At 35.4% G+C, this 21,861-nt stretch overlaps 1 protein-coding gene across 8 annotated transcripts in view; it reads left to right on the top strand.

Moving 5' to 3' along the window:
* Positions 1–21,861, top strand: part of ANKS1B (ankyrin repeat and sterile alpha motif domain containing 1B) — a 427,137-nt gene that overhangs the window by 56,779 nt on the left and 348,497 nt on the right. For all 8 annotated transcript variants that reach the window (XM_054066137.1, XM_054066169.1, XM_054066129.1 and 5 more), the window contains exons 4-6: positions 5,907–6,203; positions 13,706–13,781; positions 15,927–16,028. In XM_054066137.1, coding sequence (XP_053922112.1) covers positions 5,907–6,203; positions 13,706–13,781; positions 15,927–16,028 — 475 coding nt within the window. The remainder of the gene's footprint in view (positions 1–5,906; positions 6,204–13,705; positions 13,782–15,926; positions 16,029–21,861) is intronic.

Raw genomic sequence — 21,861 nt, 5'->3', positions numbered from 1 at the left:
CACTCCTTATATTAGAGAATATGTGGATGAATTCCGAAATTTCCCTTGCAACTTTTATTATACCTATTTTAGCAGAAAAAAAATGTGAGGAAGCAATTTTTTTGATTTGAGCCAATTACAGCAATAAATTTGAAGAAAACATTTATTCAAAATACTCAACCAAATTAGGGAATCACTCTGTTATTTTCCACATTTCTACATATATTTCCACATAAGAGAAGGAGAATTTCCTTCCCTCCCTTCCCTGTAGTGTGCCAATAGCACCAGTCAGCTTGGTGTCACCTACAGACTTGTAAAGTGTGCACTGAATCCTACCGTCTATGTAATTGATGATGATATTGAGTAGTATTGTTCCCAGTACTGACCTTAAGGGGACACCACTGATCACTGGAATGTTGATTGGGAATTAGAATACAGAGGTTTAAACTACACTGAGAAGGTAAAAATGGAAATAGAACAGAGTAGCATGCAGAAAAGAAAAAATTCAAACAGGAATGGTAGGTCTTAAAAAACTCCAAAACATTGTCAGAGAAACACATACTATGAACACCTTCTTTTAAATATCTAATAGGTATGAACTGTCAGGTTTCTAAATTTTTGAATGTAACCAAAGTTTTGAATAGTTTTTCATCTGTATACGGTTACAGTTGTAGCAGAATGGAAGAAGATTTAGTCTTGTCTTAAATGCTTTGAATTTAAAATTAATTTTGAAAGTATTTCTAGAAATATTAGGGATGCCTAAATTCTGATGCTTGGTTTTGCATTTAAGAGAGTACTTGATAAGGAAGTTTAAGGGCTTTGTGTTTCTTTCACGAATTTCAAATTAGACAGATTTATTGAAAGCATGTGTAAGAAGAGGAATGTAATTAACTGTTTTTCACATAAACTGTAAAAACCTATGCACCATGTAAAAATCCATGCATCATGTAAAAATCCATTCTCTTCCTCAAAGAAAATGGACAATAAAGCCACAATGTTGTTCCCAAGAGCTCTTCTCATTCTTGTCTGTGTTTAGGGTTTCTGCTGTACATTGTTTAGCCTTTGCCCTAGACATGAAGGAAAGCAATTAAATTCCCATTATAATTAAATAGTGACGTAACTGAATCAATCAGGAAAACTTCCTTGTATTTTTGAGAATTATTAACTTATATTGGTAGAATTTCTTAGGAAACTACCTTCCTATTTATAAAGATGAAGTAAGACTATCTTGAGATCATTCACTTCTCTGTCTTGAATATATTGGGGCATTGGGATCATGTGATAAAGAAATGGCTCAATGATTTAGGAAGTCTCCCTTTTCAAATTAACCATAAAAATACTTGGTAAAGGAGTTGAGTAGTCTTTGGCAAGGTCTGTAAAATCACTACTTGACAGTCATTATTACCTGTATAGTACTTGCATAGACTTCAGAAGCTTTAAACTACACAACTATGCAGTAAAAGTTCTAAATATACTCACTGTTTAATAGCGGCTTTACAAGAACCTATATAATATTAATGAGAGCCATTCATTCTCTTGATATTTCCTGTACCTCTTCACTGTGTCAGACTGCCAAGCTACAATAGTTGCTTCTAGAACATATTTGCTAATCTGTCCTCTAATGAATAGACTTGAAGAGATGTTCTAGATTTTGCAGTGACGTGTATTCCCAGTAGCTAAATGACGTAGTACAGTCTGCAGAACTGACCAGATGCAAAGCTGTGAAGGCATAATTGAAGTTGCAGCAACACCTGTCTGACTCTGGCTGTACGTGGAAGAGAATAGATTCAGAAAAAAGCTAGAAAATGTTAGGACGGTGTTTATGAAGAGGCCCAGGGAACAACTGAAGAAGAATATTGTGAAAAAACTGCATCATGAGATGCTTTCCTTATTTCTGAAAGAGGTCCATTGGGACATATGTATAAGTACTTGTTTAAGACATTATCATTAATGGATATTAGGGACTTCTGTCTTATACTGTTTTTGCATGATAGCAGTCTACTCTTCTCTTTTTGTCTTACATTTTTATGTCTGTCTTGGTTATGATTTCTAGATCTTTCTTTTTCTTGTGACACTCAGCCTTGGGATCTATCTTGTAGTTTCTAATGTAATGAAGTATTGGCAATACTTCATTATTTGAGTAACAGATGGGTAGACAAGGTGCTCAAGGACATGTTTAGTGACAGATAAGAATGGTTGGACTCAATGATCTAAGAGGTCTTTTACAACCTAGTGATTCTATGATTCCATGATTCTATGTGTCTATGAAATTTATAAAAGCATTGTGGTCTGTTTCTTGAGCACTTTAGCCTTTGGATATCAGATGTGGAGAGCTAATCTCACAATGGTAACTTGCATGCAGATATTTGTATACCCATAGCAGGTTAATGGCTCATGGCAATGAGTTAGCGCATCAACATTCTGTACTCCATAAACAAGTGTTTACATTTGGGACTGAAAATGTAGGCAATAGTACTAAATTATTATTTATGTCTCCAAGAATAAGTTTTCATGGTTTTTAAATATTTCTTAGAAATAATAAGCTATTTTAGAGATATGAGGACAAACAGTAACGTAAAATGAATAGAATTTCACTTAGGTTAGTTTGTCCGCACAAAAGATGAGTCAAAACAACAGCATTTTTGAGATCAAGGAAATCACATAGCTTCAATACTTGAAATATTATCATATGATGTTTGTTTTTGGGTTTTTTTTTAAAAAAATTATTCTTATTGTATGTATGTCTTTTGTAAGCAAATGCCTTAAGGAGGAAGTTCGTAACACAGACTGAGACAGACATGTCCATCTTTCCTAGAGGGGTAAGAAGAGGAAGACATTTTTTCCAGTCTCAGAAATACCCTGTTATAACTTCCTCCGTCACAAGGGTCCTTCGGGGAATGCTGAACCCACGAAGTTCATCTGTTAGGCATTCCCTCCTTTCCTAAATCTGAAGATTGTGGGCTGTGTCAAAACCTATGTAAAAACTCAATGCTCTCTTCTCAATAAAAATCTTTTTCTTCCAAGGTGCTTCATTTTATGTAGACACTACCAAACTGTCAAAGTGAACAAATTTAGAGGGCAGTTAAACAAGTTGTAATTCTCTCTTTGAATGTTAAAAATAATTCTCTCTTTTATATCTGAATTGAGTTGATTAATTTATATTTTAAAGAGGGAAGGATGTTGCATTTTTACATTTTAATTAGGTAGTAACTCTCAGCTGTGATAACACAATACATACAATGCCTATTCTGACCATATATATGTACGTAATTCAATTATCATGTTTATTCATGTTGAATTATTCTATTTAATCCAGTGATACCTATTTCTTTTTAATTTTGAATCAATTTGATTTGTCATTAACTGAAATGTAGCTTTAATTTGACAAATGCAAGGAAAAACATACAGAAATGCTCAACACTGTTCATTTAAAAATAATAACTTTTTTTTCAGATTTACAGTTGCTTTTATGCACCATGCTGTTTTAAAATATACTTTTCTGTAAATATGCCCTTGCATGAAATTTTGGCTGGATATTTTTCAGTTAGAGGAAGCAAATTTCTGTTTGCTGTACAGTAGCAGAGATTTGGACTGGTTGGTCTCTATGTGTCCATATCCGTAGCTGAAATTTTGGCCAGTAACCACAGTTTGATGAACAGGCCATAGCAAATTTAATTTTTACATATCTTTGAAAATTTAATCAGAATACTTTTAAACAACAAAATTAGCCTGTTGGCACAAGATTCCAGATACTTTATCTATCTTCCAGAAATCCTCTAAAAAAATTCAGGCGTAAGCAGATCTTGGATAGACAGATATATCTGTTTGACAGTTGTATAGTAAATGTGTATTTTGCTCTTTACCTCACAGAATATGCATATAGTTATGCGTCAAATTTCTTTGTGTAACAATTTCCATTGGATATGTAAATTCAGTAACTGTAGGCAGAAATTACCATAATTGGCCATTTTCTGTCCAATTATCTGATCTTCATACTTAATTGTGGTAATTGGACACAAAATTAGGCTGCAATTGCCTGTTCTGTCCATGAAATATTGAAAATCTAAAAATAAGTTCTAATAAACTATGCTTGTGATTTGTGAGTATACCACTGTACGTAAAAAAAGTGCTCTGCCTTGTCCTGTACAAAGGATACATTCAAAGTCACTAGAGCACAAAAAGCATATCACAGGTAGTTGACAGACCATTGCAGCCACCTACTATTGTGATAGTACGTATTCTAACCTGAATTTCTGGTCTATGCGATAGAGAAAAACAAATGGTGCTTTGAATAGGATATAATGACTCAAATACAAATTAGCCATCAAGCTATGTCTCCCAATGGAAATTTCTAACTTTCTACCTAGTGCTTCTTACTTTCCAGCTTCTGTCTGGCAGTTTAGCACATTCCAGCCTCTGGGATCTTGTATGGTGTTGCAGCCACTCAAAGAGTTTATCTGCAACATTAATTTGTCTGAATATATTGGTTGCTCTCTTCTGTCTCCCAGGCTCATCTGAGTTGTTTTAATATACAAGATAAGATGAAAATGACAGCAATGTTGTTAAAATCACAAAGCTGAGATTTAAGTATTTGATTATAGAATTAGAAACGCTGTTACGTAACAGAACAATGTTTGCCCCCTTCTGACTTTCTAGTCATTACTGTGCAACATGGATTTTCTTATCCCAGCTAGCTTTTCAGTAAGAGGCCTCGTATCTGATTTTCTCATACTTTCTGTCTTTTCAAAGACAAATGTTTTCTTTCTGTTTTCAGTTCTTGGTCGCCAGAACTTTCTTCAATTTTTCCCTTGAGAAATACAGCCTAGGGATTCAGATTTGTCTCTTCTCCTCTCTTTAGAATTATATTTCTGGCCTTCTCCGGTATCTTTTCTGAATTGACATTAAATTTTTATTTATTTATATGACACTTTATCTTATTGGCCTTCTACTTTTCAGACATTCATGCATCAGAGGAGGTATTCAATACACAATTTTTAAAATTTACAGTGTCTAGACTATTTTAAGGCTTTGTACAGACTACATGAGTTATATATTAATAATATAGATGGCATGTAGAATTCAGAGAGCTCTATAAGTTATTTCCTTCCTCTCTACCTGAAGTCATTTGTCTGTTTGGGATTGCAAGTGTACAGGAAGAACTGGAAGGATACAAAGAAGATACTGCCTATTCTCAGTATTTATTTATTATTAAGTTTATTAACTAGTGTTTGGAGAAAGGCCTGGGGGACATTGCTTTATAAACAATAAAAATTATTCAATCCACGTCATACAAATAGGCCTTAAAATGCACATGCAGATCTTCCCGGAGCCCTTACATGGGCTGCTTACATGATCTGTCAAGTCTTTCTAATATTTAGTTGCTTCCAAACAATATTTAGTCTTCTTCCAAGCTTTGATTGTTGTTTTGATAGTGACTTTTATAGTGATATATGAAACTAGGCTTGCATACGATACATTTTAATTGCACAGTTTTTCTCTGTAGTTTCACTACTCCATTAACAAACTGTTATGATTTAAAATCAATTACACTGAGAAGGAAGACTTAAGGTGTCAGAGTACTTCTAAGAGAAGGACTCAGCTATGATTTCAGGAACAGCAGAATCAAGAAGTGTTAACATATTTAGCATATCGTGAACAACAAGGTTTTTTGGGGCGTGTTGTTAGAAATGGATTGTGAATAATGTGGATACACATGGACCTAATCTGCTTCAGAGCTGCAAAGCTGAAGCATTAATGTATTGAGCAGAAATTTAGCAGAGTAATTCTGAAGCATTTAAATTGAGTTACCATCCATTATATCGTAAATCTTGCCTGTGTAGTGAACTCATGGAGGCAATTTATAGAAGGTAGCAGTCCTGTTGTATGATTAAACATGAATTTCTGAAGCTTTTGTTTTGTTTTAACAGAACAATGAAAACGAAACAGCACTGCATTGTGCAGCTCAGTATGGTCATTCAGAAGTAGTTGCTGTTCTATTAGAAGAGCTAACAGATCCTACAATAAGGAACAACAAACTAGAAACACCTCTGGATCTCGCGGCACTTTATGGACGTCTGCGTGTTGTAAAAATGATCATCAAAGCATATCCAAACCTGATGAACTGTAATACAAGAAAACACACTCCTTTGCATCTTGCTGCACGTAATGGCCACAAAGCTGTTGTACAGGTGCTTCTGGAGGCTGGAATGGATGTCAGTTGCCAAGTTAGTGTGTAATTTCTTTCTTCCTTTCTTCCTTTCTTCCTTTCTTCTCTTGCTTTCCGTTATCATTAGAATATGGTTCAAATGAAATAGCTTCATACATTTTTTCCTTTAAAATACACTTGCATTTACTTCGTTAGAAATACTGCAAGGTGAAACATAATATAGATTGATTTTTTACAACCCAAATGAAGTATTCGAAGGGATGACACAAGAAAGGTACATGTATTCAAAGCTGAGTATATATGTATATATTATATTATATATATATATAAAATATATATATATTTTTTACAACATAGACTTTAATGACACTAAACTGATCTGCTAAAGCTATGGCTCCCAATGTTCATAGCAATACGAAACAATGTTTGAGTGACAGCTCATTTTCCCGGGGCTATACCGTTCTAAACTCAAAGTTACTAAATAATAATAACTTTGATTTTCTGCTTTTCCAAACATTTATTGTATAAATCTAGAAGAAATATCTATAGCATTACACTCTTGCAGCTATTGACTTTGACCTCTTAGCTGCTTGGTGCATATAATTCTATGTATAGTAAATTATAATTGTGTAAAAGAGGTAACTTCAAACAAAGGAAGTATAGATGGGAACGGATACCAAGTAAAGCAGCAGTAAATTCTATTTGCAAGTCTTTGTGGTGGAAAGTGTCCAAGCCTTTTAACAACAGAGGGCCTGAATCTGTTATATGTGAAGTCTTGCCTGAGCCGTATGATTTTTTGATTTGATTGACAGCACTGTATTTGAATTTAAACTCTATTTTATCTTCAGATTTAAAGTAACCTTCTTGTTGTCTAAGTATATATAATAAGCTTTGAATTAGGGTTGTTACAGTTTTATATCTATTTTTACATAAACCAAAAAAAAGTTATTACGGCTATTTTAGAGTCACATTGAGGCATTCTTTACCAACAGGTTAATAAAACTTGTAAACTTTGCCTAAACTTTGACTAAATTTTATAATAATTTTAAGCTTTAGGTGCATGTAACCAAACACTTTTTTATGTATAATTACCTTTTGTATAGAAAGATTGCACCTGGATTCCACTCACTTTGGATACTTATAGATTCATACATTAAGGTCATATTTTTCAACTTTGGAGGAAAAGAATGTGAAATAGGAAAGAAAAGATTAAAAAAAACCCAACTAAGCAAAGTAAAAAATATTAACATATTTTAAGACTAAAACCAGATATTCTCAAAGGCCTTAAAAATGAAAATATAGTAAAATTGTTTGGCTACTTTTATTGGCTCTAGTATCTTTTGAGTTAGTATTGTTACTTGCTTAAAGCTATTTCTAACTGAAACAATTTTTGGGGGTGTTTGCTCACTTATTTATTTGCCTGCCATTGTGCTTTCCAATTTAATTTGCCTTTTGTTTTCTTTGTTAGGAAGTGATACACTTCCAAAAGTTAATAAAAGCAGCCTGCTTGTTGCAGCAGTCCTTTACTGTAGCTTCCTCTTCAGTAATTTAGAAAAGTTTAATGCTAAGGCAACATACAATGGAATATGTTGTTCAAACACATGTTTCAAAATGTATAATTTCTCTTCTATTCCTAGTGAATGAATGAGGAAAAAGTCTGAATTGATGCCTAAGAAATAGAGTAATTGAAGACAAATAGTCTCTGTCATGGCAATTTACAAGCTGAGGGTTACGTGAGGGTTGAATATTACACAATGCTTTTATGAAATGTGTTCCTCCTCTTATGTAATCTAGATAATTTTAGCACTACTGTGAATCCTCCTAAACCATTTCTATCTATAGTTAAACCAAATTTTTTTTTTCTGGCCATAGGTGCTGCAAATTTTTTACAATCTTCTTTCAATAAATCACAGATTCTTACAATAATGGTGATCTGTTTGCCATCTACACTAAAACTCTAGGACTTTTTTTTTAAGTCTAATTTGTTTTGAGTAATTTATACTCATAGTTTTCCTAGTAAGTCTTAGGCAAGGGGTATTTTTGAACTGTATTTTGTTTTGTTTTATTTTAATTTATTTTATTTTATTTTACTTTTTGCACTGAATAGTCTTGTTTCTTCTGTGTTTGTGCGACTTACCATAAGGAAATAAAATTTATTTATTTTCTCACTGGAATACATGTTCTCCATCAATATGTTCTTTTTCATTCAGCATCTTAGCATACTGGCAAATTGGCTCTCTACATACTGTGAAATTATTACTTCTACAACCTCTAAATACTGGCAGCTTATTAAACTGAGCAGAGCCTACAATATTAGCCTGTCATTTAAAACAGAAGTCAGCTTGTTTAATATTAATTAAATTGCTCTGCATCACTGATTGGGAAAGAACAATATACGAAGTATAATCCCATGTGATAAACAAAATTGTAGACATTCATACACATTAAATAAATCCAGCTTATCAGCAGTAAAGAGCTTTCAGAATGTTGAGGGGTGATTACAGAAGCAGCCTATCTCCTATCACCCTGTAACTATAAATATTTATTTGTTTAAATGGGAAGTTTACTTTAGCCACATTATCTTTCTCTTCTGTACTCCCTGCGCACTTTTAATCATAGCAAATATTTGGACTAATAATAGATAGCATTTAATTTTTGATTGAATTAATCACACATTTTATTCATTTCCCAGGCCTATCCAATACCCTTCAATCTGAAATTATTTAGAAGCGGGCAATACAAATCTGCTTCATCTCTTTATGCTTCGATGTTTTCTTTTAAAATTCAAGCATATGAAAAATACACAGGTTTTGGGAGAGTGGTGGATTTGGGGCCCTCAGTAAAATAAGATACAGCACAGTTCAGTGTATTTCATCTAAACAGTAATTTTATAATCATAAATACCTTAAAAACTTGGCCCCTTCTGCTTATCCAACTTCTATCTACCCCTACTTACCATCCCTGTCTGTTCCAGTAATGATGGCAATTTCCATTGCTTATCACTGTAGTTCTGCAAAGAGCTGTACCCCTTCCTTTTTTGCTGTCACTGTGTGCAGGGGTTAATTCCGTGAATCAATTTGCAAAGCTACCATTCTATCCTTCAGATTATGTCTGAAATCCATATGAAAACTATAGAAAATTGCCTATGAAAAAGGACTAGAAAAATGACCTAATTACAAGCTCTTGAATATTTATATGGTTAAAAAAAATCTCTGATTAATAAATCCTTGATGCTTCTATGAGAGCCTACAAATAACATGCAAGTTGATTTGTGTATTCCAGTGTTCCTACTGACAATGCTCTTCTATCCTTGCTTGTTTTGTGTGTCCAGCTGTGACATTGTACTTCTTTTAGCTGTTAACTACTTGGGACAGAGACTGTTTAATTATATACTTAGCACAATTTGTGCTGTAGTTCTCTATATTTGATATATAGAAAAATTATGCCAATCTATAATACATTGATACAAACTCAAACATACTTTAGCTCACTGTATTCATGAAAAATATCAGCATTTTTTGCATTAAATATCACTATGGAGGAATTTCTGTATATAATGGTAGTGTTCACTTTTTCAGGAACATACAATCCATGGCAATGAAAGCTTCAGGAATAAAAGTTTTGAATATTTTCTATAAATCTTAAGTTTGCTCTTTGTATACACAACTAGAGTATATTAGCACATAAGTACACCACTATAAGTGAAAAAGATCTACCTGAAAACTCTAGTACATCTTTTAATAATGCATAGAAATTGTTTGCAACTACAATTTTTAATTCTTCCCATTTTTGTAACTTGCTCTACTGCACTAGAATCACCCCTTCCAACATTATTTGTGTCTTCAAGTTGTAATCTACATATATGTTTCTAAAGAGATATACATCTACTCAGCCTGTCCTCTGAGTCTCTCTTGGACCTGTTCATCCTGAGGCCGAGTATTTTCCTTATCTTAAAGTGGAGTTTATTAACTGAGCTCTGGTAACAAGGACATATCTGCCTTCTGGACAGTTTTTGGGTCAAGGGATCTGATTCACTCATTAGTTATTTGCTATTACCATGAAATCCTGCCTAGAGCTTTTAAGATTTATGTCAGCATTTATCTTGGTGACATCTCTCGCAGGATTACACATCTGCATCTTGCAAGTGTGCCTTTAATCTCTATATTCTTATTTTCTTTCATTTTTTGTAGTAATATTTCCCCTCTTGCCCAGAAAATCACCTACACAGTGGACAGAGCAATCCACTGGTATGCCTTTCAAATTCCTCTTTCAAAAAGACTCTAATAGATACCTCTTTTCTGGGATATGGTGCTCAGTGGCATTGTCTGATAGCTTGGTGTTGTAAAGCAAAGACTGTCCCAGAATTCAGGGCAGTGCAGAATGCCTGTAAAGCATTTCAAGATCATGTTTATATATGATAGGATATATCACAATAGAATAGACCAAGAATCAAGAATGTATAAAATGAAAAAACTGCCATTTGGGTTTGGTTTCTGCTTCCAATGCTATGAATAACGTATTTAGGTGGTTTAAGTTTCTCTACTCCATGATAAAGCTTTGTTCATTGTTACAGAACTATCTTCTGGCTCTCAAGCAGCCCACAGACAGATTAGTTTGCCTTAGACATCTACAGGGACTTTCTCCTTCTCATGCTAGCTTTTGTTCCATTTCTTATTAAATACATGCTTTCATCAAGAAAAATATTATTTGCCTTTCATCCAGTGAGGAACTTTGATCAATAGGAAAGAATTCTACCTGTTCTAACAATTATGTAAGGATCTTTTCCACACATTATCTGAAGAGTCTCAGGATAAATCCTCTTCCTTTTCTTCAAAGCTGTTTATTCAGCATGCTGAAACATTAATCTCTTTCAGTCTTAGATCATTAAAGTATGTCCGTTTTTTTCCCATCATAAGAAGGTTCATTATTAATATAAGTACAGAATAATCTGTACAATTTTAGAAAAGGTGCAGCTGGTTCCCATCTCTGCAGTTTGTTCTCAGGTCATTTGGTCCAACTCAAGCAGAGTCACCTAGAACAGGTTGTCCAGGAGCATGTTCAAGTTGGTTTTGACTATTTCTAAGGACTGAAGCATTACAACCTTTCTGAGCAACCCGTACCAGGGCTCAGTCACTTGCACAGCAAAAAATGTTTCCTTGTGTTCACATAGAAACTCCTGTGTTTCAAGTTTTCTCCATTACCTCTTCTATCACTGGACACCACCGAGCCCAGCTCAGTTTTCTTTACATTGTCCCTTCATATATTCATGCATATTGATGAGATCCCCTGCAAGCCTTCTTTTGTCTTGGGTAAACAGCTGCAGCTCTTTCTCATGGGAGAGATGCCTCAGTCTCTTAATCTTTTTAGTGATTCTCTCCAGTAGCTCTGTATCTACCTTGCACCAAGGAACCCAGAACTGGACGGACTCCTTCAGATGTGGCCTCCCCAGTGTTGAACAGAAGGGAAGGTCACCTTCCTTGACCTGGTGGAACACTTCTAGTGCAGACCAGGATGCATTTTGAGGCAAGGGCAGATGCTGGCACATGTTCAAATATGACAGAAAATGTTCAACAGTATTGAATATGTTCAAATAAGAGAGAAACGTTCCTCTTTTCTCAAAACAGTAACTGACTGAACCCCTATTTTGATGTTCTTTTTTGGCAGGTTACCATGCCAAACTTCTCCCTGTTGTGACTTTTGTATTTACCCACTTCTCTTTCCAAAGTCAAATACATTGAGGGTCAAATCTGTGCTTCACATCCTTGACAACAAGTAGTTTTTGTTAATAGTACCAAGTCCAACCGTTAGTCTTGAGGTTTATTCATATCGGTAAGCGACTGATGCAAAGGAAATGCCATATCCACACAAATAGCAAAGAGAATAAAAGGTTATGTCAAAGCCTTTTTCAAGATTGCTGGTGTCAAGCCTTTCAGTAGTCAGATATATATCCATCAGTGACTTTTCTGAGAACTGTTTTCATTCCCAGAAATGTCTGAGCTGCACCTTAAGCTCTGTGTGTACCTTGGTGATTGCACTATATTATTGCAGAGTTATCCAGCGTTAAAGTCAATTGCAGTTGCTGAACAACTCCTGTAGATATCTGAGTAAAGGATTCTCAAACCATCTCCAAGTAAAAGTGAATATTTTGTCTTCTTGTTCAGAAGAAGTCTGTGAATGTTCATCTGGATTGCTTCTGAAAATGAAAAGACTAGAAATTGTTTTTAGATATATGTTTCATACATGTATTCTCCTGTGATTTTCTTCTCTTCTACATTATATACTGTTAGTACAGCCGATATGCTGGATATAAATGACGTTGGGCATGCTCTACTTCATATATTCCTGTACTAAGCATGAAGAAAGATAAAAAGTCAGTGTTCTTTTATGGACATAACAAAGAGTTTTCAGGCTCAGTCGGTGGGGGATGTACACTTACTGTGTGCTCACATCCCTTCTCAGGATTTCTGATTACTTCTTAATATTCTGTACTTGTATTGCTATAGCCTTAGTGCATTCCGATGCAGCTAATAAATAATTAATCACTATTTCACTTCAGAGTTATTTTTTTTGTGCGTTTTAAAACTTTTTCCACCATATCAAGCATGACAATGGTGCATTGGAGAAAATATAGAAAAAAACAAATTCAAGCAGTAAAACCTTTAACATTTGCCCACAAATAAAAACCAACCAAAATCTAATTTAGTGTTAAAGAAAAAAAACAAACAAACCAAAAAGCCAGAGATTTAGTGAGACCTAGTAGTGCTTTAGCTAGTGATAACGTTATTGTACGGAAACACATTCTGTTCAAATTTTTCAGTAACAGTCAGCAGTATAAAATTCTAAGAAAAGTATCTGGTTAAGAGAGGTAGGGTTTTTTCAGTACTTTGGTTTTTTTTTGTTTGAGTAGAAGTCCATTCACAATTTAGTATCATGGAAATCTGCAAAATCAGGTTAACAGACATTTAAGGTAGAATTTAAATGATCTGAACATAGGCATCTAATGCTTTTTGAGGTGCCTTAGGGTTTCCAGGACATCTGCATGTGGCAGATATGATGCAGATCAAATGTGAGCATGAAGTGGAACAGCAGCTGGAGGACAGGTGGGATATCCTAGAGCATCTCTCACTGTGTGACTGAATTGACCTTCTAGGGTTGTGATCCAGCTTCAGATTAAAACTCTTAATTGTAGATGTCCATATGTAAACTATCTGATTCTGCTGAACAGCTATATTCCGCTGAAAGAATTGACTATATTTTCACTGCCTATGACAGTTTAGAAATTTAACACAAGTGCAGGCTTCTTAATATAGAGTTGTATTACATCTCCACTATATTTTCTTACATAGTTACCAATTTTTATAATAGAATTGACAGCATTTATGTTGTTATTTTGAATAATAATAAAAAAGGTAGTATTTGTTCTTGCCCGTTCAATGTTTTTTATGTGTAGATGAAATAGAGAGGAAAAATTAAATACCTCTTTTCTAAGAGTATTCTTTTCAAAAGGATTCATTGATATTTTAATTTGTATTTTAAATGTCACAACATTTCTTTTTCTAGACAGAAAAAGGGAGTGCACTACATGAAGCAGCCCTATTTGGAAAGGTGGAGGTAGTACGCGTTTTGCTTGAAACAGGTAAATCTTATTTACAGGAAAGAGTGAATGACTTTCCTTAATATTCCTAATCTGGTGTATGCTTCCGTCAGTTTTGGTTATACAGATTATTATCTGTATATCTTTCTGATATATCTGTTATCTTTCTCAGCCTTTGCAAATCTAATCATGTGTACCTCTACTTAAAATGGTATGCTTTTAGAATGAGATATTACTATGCACAGAGAACAAAAGGAATGTTTTCACCAAGACTCAGAAATTCCATATATGACTCAGTGTATGCCACTCTGTTCTGAGAATAAATATGATCTGAGAAGAAAATGGCTGCATAAAATTTTGTTATTTGTTCTGAAAGACAGCCAAGAATAGACTCATATTCACATATATTTCCTTCACTAGCTATTCTTAACAAACACACCATCTCTCTTGCTTCTTCATTTCCTGGATAAACTTTGAGAGTCTGTGAAGAAAGAGAAAGGCATTGTGCCACCAAGAATTGCATTTGTCCTGAAAGAACAGGAGAACAGGGATATGGAGTTCCATCAAACACATCTACTACAAAGTCAGAGTTTCGGAATTGTGTCAGCCACACTACTCATCTAAACAACTGTCTTCTCAGGTAAATGAGAAGACCAATGAAAAAGAAAATATCTAGAAATTACTCCTCTGAGATACATGAACTTCCATTACACTGAGAGATCTTATTGATATTTATTATCAGAGGTTCTGGAGTTATATATTGCAAATGACGCTATGTCCTACACACAGCTCCTCGTCTGAGTCTCAGCTAATGCATAACTGATCTGAGATCTGTTTTCAGGGAAAAAAAGGTCCTTCCAAGGTGCTTTCCTGCTTGGATGAACAAAGAAGTAGAAAGAGATCCTCACCTGCCCTCAAAAAGGCAGATCCTTTTTATATTAATTCCCCTAAAAAAGGAAGGACTGAAGAACATCACACAAAAATAGGATGCCCTTAGACTGGAGATAAAGAGTACAATTGTACGAGACAGTGAAGCAGAATCTTCACTGTCGACTCTTTCAACCCCAAATGCTCTGCACTTCTGCAACACTCCCTACCTTCTGCCCTTTTTTATCTAATAGTCCCTTTTTCTCTAATTCTGTTTCAAAAAAGACTCAGAAGATGTTGTAAGTAGCTGCTGCAAAGGAAAGGTGTAAGATTATGTCTCTGGCCTCTGAAAACCAGCTGCCACTGCTAATTAGCCCATCAATATTTTGGCTTTATTTTCAATGAGAAAAAATATCTCTTTCTCACAACAAACTAGGAAACTTTCCATCAAGTCAGAACTGACAAGAACTGCAGCCCTTTCTGGTAACAAATCCTTCCATGCTTCCAAAATGTGCTTATAAATCCTGCTGATTTCCTCTATTCAGTGTCCTGATAAGAATCTCATTCTTTCTTGCATGCTATTACTTTTTATTAAAGTACATCTAAACTGAAACCCAACTTCAGTATTCTACCATAAGGCAAACATTTCCAAAGTAGTCTCTACAAGACTAAGGTGGAGAATTGTTCAATGTTACATACAACTGATTCTCTGAGATCTGTCCAGGATAAGCCTCAAAATTATTTAAGGTTAACATTCACGATTTGAGTAAAACAATTATTTTGTCAACAGTCTGAACAGTCTGTGAGGGAATGTTCTAGCTATTCGCACAGCCCTTATACTACATATGGGTATTTTAGCCTATTTGGAGCATGAATTCCGAGCATTGTTCTTGAAACACATACTGGTACTATGGACCTAAAATTCCCCACTCAATCAGAGCAGTTTGGAGAGAATCAGAATCCAGATACGTAGGAAAATCATTGAGAAAAGTTCTTGATTTGATAAAATATTATTTTGAGGATAGCTGTTTCTTAGGAACCGCCTGTTAAAATAAATCAAGGTTTGGTTTAAGACGCTTACTTTGGATCCCCGTGAGTTACAGAAACATAAAAGCAATCCACGTTCAGCATGTAAATTCTAGGCTATTCAAGCTTCAAACAGAAATGATGCTGTACTTCAACTGTAACACAGCTGTTTATCTGCTACAGTTGTAAAGCCGCTTGCATTCAGTTTGCCAGATAATTAAGTCTGATATGCCACATTTATAATCAGAAGTATTTGGAGTTAAAAATTCCACCACAGATAATTTTCTTTTTCAGGAATTGATACCAACATAAAGGACAGTTTGGGTAGAACAGTTTTAGATATTCTTAAAGAACATCCATCTCAGCAGTCACTCCAAATTGCTGCTCTACTTCAAGGTAAGTCCTATTCAGTTATACATTTGTTAGAGACAAATCAGAATAGCGTGGAGAAATATTAAGATACATAGTAATTTCTATTCTTTAAATATTTCATTATACAAAAGAGAAGTCTTTTGAGTTAAAAAGACAAAATTATTGTTTGCTAGATTCAAACAAATGAGTGGTTGAATATGTGAATTTCAGACTAAATTTTTTTTTTGACAATAGACATTAGCATAATGTGTCAGTTATCGTTACTCTTTGTTTTTCATTACAAAATAACCTTGCAATATTTCTTTGCAGTTCTATTATACTGTGACAGTAAACTACAATTGAAATGTTTGATTCATTCATAAATAACAACTATGACTGAAAGAGGATAATGAACTTCAAAAAAACTTCTCTAATTTTCTTTAAATTAAAAAAAAAATTAAACCAGGCAGCAACTTTTGTCGTTATAACAGAAATCTTATTGTATGTATGTTTGTTTTCATTCCTCATCTTACTTGGGGTAAGACTGATGGAACTCAATTGTTTACTTCAGTTTTTCACTCTAGAAGATGAAAGTAAAGTTATAAAACATTGGCTAGTATATAATTCAGTATTAAACATCATTCTTTCTCTTCTATAGAATTTGTTTCCTGCATTTTCAGTTTAGTCTTTCATCAGCTGTGTTTGACAAGGGAGTTCCCTGCAGGTCTCATTGCTGCATCTTCACCTGTATTGATTATTTCCTTCTTTAAATAAGCCATTTTAATCAGTTCAGTGTTGCTTCTACTTATGAACTAGCTCATGCTTCAGTCTCTTGCGTAACTGTGTTTCATAAAAACATTTCCTAAAGAAAATGAGATCAAGTCGCCCCACTGTGTCCTTTGAGTATTCTTTTCTGAATAACTTCCAAATTTGTTTGCCAGCTTAAGTAAAGTTTTCCAGAGAGATAGTGGACTGAACATACAAAGATCCTGTAAGTGTAATGAAAATTTTGCAGGCTGGAGGAGACGTATTCTCTTAAGGAGAAGATTTCTGTTACAGCTGGACTGAATTAACAACTTGCCTTGAGGTGTCTCTCCTTCCTGTTTTCTTTTTTCCTTTCCTCCATTCCCCCCTTCCTCCTCCCCTACTTCCAACTGCACAGTTTCCTTCCATATTACTTGCTAACAGAAGTTGTAAAGTGATCTGATTAATGAATTAGTAGTATATAAAATATATAGTCCATTATATTACCTATACTTAATAGTATGCAACAATAATTAAAAATACAACTGTGATTAGATAAACATATATTTGTTTGTTTTAATGAACTTGCCTCCTGTGTGATTCAGGTTCCAGAATTAGCTCTGTCTCAGGTAGAAGACAGAAATGTGCATCAAAAAGTGAGGAGGAATATACAGGCAAGGGAAGTAGCATTTTGCCCTGTCAGCAGAAAGGAGTTCTTAGCGTGATTCAAACTGTACAGTGAAACTTCAGCCTTTACGTCCATGCTGAGCAGAAGCATGAACATGCCACAACGTAACACGAAAAGATGGTTAAGATTGTACTGAAACTTCTTCAGTGACAAGAAAAGGGTCACCCAGAGCTTCCATTTAGAGATCCAGGTCACTCATCATAATGTCCTATCACCAACTGAACTATTTTTTATTTTAGTATGTCTGCATTGTTCCATTTTCTCATACTCTGATAACTTTGCAGTCTCAACCCCATTGATGAACAAAGTTTCTTGAAAGTACCTTTGCTTTATGAAAAATAGAACACCCAAACCCCTCTCATGGGTTTGTCATGTCGGTGGATTGGTATCTGCCCTTATATTTTACCACAAAAAAAGAAATATGTCAGTTTCAAGGCTTTTTGGTGTTTTCACTTGTGTACCTTGAACACAGAAAGAAGACTGCTTAGTAGTTTCAGCTCATGTTAGTATGATGAAACTGTTTGTCATGAGCAGCTGTTTAGTGTTACGTCTGCCTTACAGTCAGAAGTGATGTGCAAGGATGAAAAATGTTTACAAAGATGCCATTCTGAGTCTTAAGAAGATCTGAAGAGCCACTTCAGAACCCCCTTGTGGAACCCACTGAGATTTTTTTCTCATCAGCAAAGAGTTCACTGAAGCTTTAATCATCAATGATAAAGTTTGAACTGTGAGCTGAAGTTGGAAAATAAAATCAGGAGTGGTAGGATTCAGAACTTGCACTGTTGATGGTGCAGTAGACCTACCCTTCTCTAAAAATACAGTTGAGTATGCACTTCACAGAAGTGTAGGTTTTTATCCTGTTGTAGCTGAAAAATCAGTAAAGCACTGGGATCTTGAAAAATCTGAATGTACTCTAGTTGAGTCCAACTTCAATGGTTAACGAATTTCATGCAAAGAAAGGGCAACTGCTGAGAGAGTTAAGGTCTTCCACGTACTTTCCTTTTAAACCCCCTGTCTTCAGATGACTGTCTAGAGAAGATTACATGTCTCCTTCATGTAGAATTAAAGGAAAAAGAAATTAAATTAGTGGCATCAGACAACTACTGACCAGATTTTGCAAGTTTCTTCCTATTTTTTTTTCTTTTTTTGCAGACACAATTTCATTGAATTGATTCTTTCACCTTGTTGACAGTATGTTCAGCTGATACAAAACCCACAGGACTGTGAGCCTCCTGTGAATGAGTCCTCCAGAATTTAAGAACTGTGTTTCTTAAGGAAGAATCTTAAGAAAAAATTGTGTTTCTTAAGAAAGAAGTTTCTATTGGTGTTCTCCCTTTTTAAAAAATATTAGCAAAGCTACTTTTGCCAGTGATCCTAGTGCTTTTGTGATCTTTATTTTATATCTTTTCTCACAATCCTTATAAAATAATAACTGAAGTTTCTGCAAAATTTTTTTTGTGTGTTTGCAAAGTCTGCCATCGTTTTTGACATTTTGGCACATTACCTGATAGAAGGAAAGCAATTAACAAAACCACTTTAAACAGCAAAGTGAAAAAGTCTGAGTGAACTATACACCGCTTGAATTTTTTTATTGCCCATTGATTATGGATGGAACTATTAAAAATGACAGTTCAAGTTTTAATTCTTTGTCATTCATAAATGTCCCATAATTTTCTGTATCTTGTTTGGGTTGCACTGAACAGTTGCACTGAACTCAATTAAAAATACTTATTACAGTTCAGATTCTTTATGTGGTAATGAAGAAATAGCTATTTATGCATTATATACTCAAAGAGCAGAGAATTAGAATACTGTGCCGAGTAAGGCTGGTTTGCTGGATGCATTTCACGGATGTAGTGAAACAACAGCATTCAGTGCTGAAGCAGTTAACAATATTGGCACTTAGGGGTGTATAATTAGGCATTGAAGATAAAAGGGATATTGCCAAGAGCTAGTAGGCCTAAAATTAAGTCGATCAGCTGTGTTTTAGTTTTAGCATGTGTGAACGTGATGCAGGTGGATGCTATACTATCATTCAACTCTTTCTCAACAGTCCACTATGCCCTTTATTAGAATCTTGTTTTTATAGTATTTCTGGGAGTGGAATTATTGCTATTATGAAAAATGGAGATAGTAGATAAACAGATGAAAAATGACACTAGCCCCAGGAAGGCACAATAAGCTCTGCTGCATAGACAGGGAGATGTAATGGAAGGCTGTTTCCTCTCATCTGCTGAAGCTGCCTAAGAATCTAACATTGTTTGTTCATGTTGCCAAATTATTCATAAATGGAAAATACATAAGCAGCTGCAGAACCAGGATTCCTTTCTTCTCCGCTCTGCTTGAATAGCTTTGATGTCATTAACACACAATTTCTTTTGTGCATTCTCACTCCCTCTTTCTCTTTTTCTGTGGCCCGGTAGAACTTCCATTCCCTTGAGTGCAGGAGGCCAGCTTCACTGGAAGGAATTGCCCTCTGAAATTTAGGAATCTGAAGTCAGCCCCGCCTCCATCTCAGCTCAAGTTTATCAGCCTAGCATGCCCGAAGGTAGCAGTTACCAGCTGATTTTCTGTAACTGTTGCTGTAAAGAGAAGAGGAATTGGGTCATGCCGCCTCAGGTGGGCTTCTTCACCTGGGAGAATTGAGCTGTTTCGGGAGGAGCTTTTAGAGAGCTTGCAGGCTGGGGCAGGACTCAATGGAGCTGTAGCATCCTCAGCCAGGTGTTGGAAGAGTCTTTGAAGGCAGAGCAGAGGATGCTCTGAAAATTGTTGCCTTTCAGCAAGATATGGAGCAAAAGAGGAGTCAGGATCCCCCTGCAAGGCCGTGGAGGGGAATGGTTTCTAAACCAGTTTTATTCCTCTGGTCTAGTAGCTTGGAGTATTCTGTTTGAAAGGGTGAGTGATCAGATTTTTATTCTAGTAACATTTGGCTTCTTTTTTGAGTTTAAAATGCCTTCTGGCCTCTTTAGGGGAAGTTGCTCTAGGAAGGAACTCTACGTGAATTCACCTCATGGCATGGCTGAAGCAGGCTCTTGAAACAGAAGTTGTTTTGTCTGGGTTTTTTTTTTGTTAAAAGAAAAAGTAATAAATTCTCTGAGCCTAATGTAGACATTGCTTTAAAAGCCAAGGTTTATAAATAAAGCAGAAGTCTTGACCCTTTGACGTCACTGAGGAATGAGAACCTATTGGAGCTGAAGTTAAAGTAAGCTGTGCTCTAGAGCCTGAGCTTTCAATGCTCCTGGATGTTCAATATCAGCTCCAGCTGAGATGGGCCATATTCTCTTCATGGCTGACCTTCTCAGCTCTGGCCACTCTGCAAAGAAGCAGCTCTGTTTTCCTTCTTACATGTTAATGCTTTGCCTTCTGCTTAGCTTTGGCCTAACCATTGCTGCATAAACTCAGAAAGCTGGAGTACTGGCAGTTTGAATTCTCCCTGCGCTTGTCACCTTCTTGGCTTCTTATTCCCCACTGCTCTTATTTCCACTGCTTTGTGATCACTTCTATGCTATTACTTTTGGCCCTAGCAACTAAGCAGCCAAAGCTTTGAGATTTGTTTTATCAATCCTCACTGAATTGTAATCTGCTGTTTGAGTCAACAGAAGTAAAATGTTCCATTCTTCCCAAAGCAGCGTGATGAAGAAACACCTCTGAAATGTGTATAAACGTGCGCTTCACCCCTTGCATGCTAGTCCTGCTGGCTGTCTTTGAAACGGGGAACAAGATGACAGTAAGCCGGAGAAGGAAATGTTACGAATCTGACAGGTCATGTTCCAAACAGCCTTTATTCTCCCCGGTCATAAGATTGACAGGCTTTTCTCTAAACTTGCGAGATCACAGCTGGGGAAACTGTTCTGGTCATTAGGTGGTATGAGTGACTAAGCTTGGCTTTGTTCTGAATTATCCTTCTCTTTTTGAGGAAAGTAATAAAATCCGGAGCAGTATCTCAAGTACACCATAGTCAGAGCAGACGATGCTATTAGTATAGTCTTTGCAGGTAAATCTGGACAGTCTTTGACGATAAATTTCTAGCCAGCTGCAGGTGAATAGCATTCACTCGCTGGTGAAAGAATCCACTGCTTTTGTTTACTTTGTCTTTGGCTCTTGACATACATCACCTGTTTTGTGCCTGTTTCATTGATAATATTATTGGTAAGTATACTTTTATCTAGACTACAAGATAACAACATGGTCTCACAACTGACCCCATGTGTTTATTTGTCTCATGCATATCTGGTAGAATTTTCAATAGTGTAAAACCAAGTTAGGAGTAGAGGTCCCATAGAAGCCCAAAATTTTAAGGGTTTCACTCTTACAAGGATTTTGGCCTGTTCTAAATTTCTACAATGTGCCTTGTACTGAGCATTTTGTGGAGGTTTTCTGGAAGGAGCTCTGCAATTTTAAAGTAAGTATTTATGAAACTTGCATTGAACTTGGATTTTGACCTCA

Source organism: Cuculus canorus, chromosome 1 (genome assembly GCF_017976375.1).
Source record: "Cuculus canorus isolate bCucCan1 chromosome 1, bCucCan1.pri, whole genome shotgun sequence".
NCBI lineage: Eukaryota > Metazoa > Chordata > Aves > Cuculiformes > Cuculidae > Cuculus > Cuculus canorus.
This window is presented reverse-complemented; position numbering and strand designations above follow the sequence as displayed.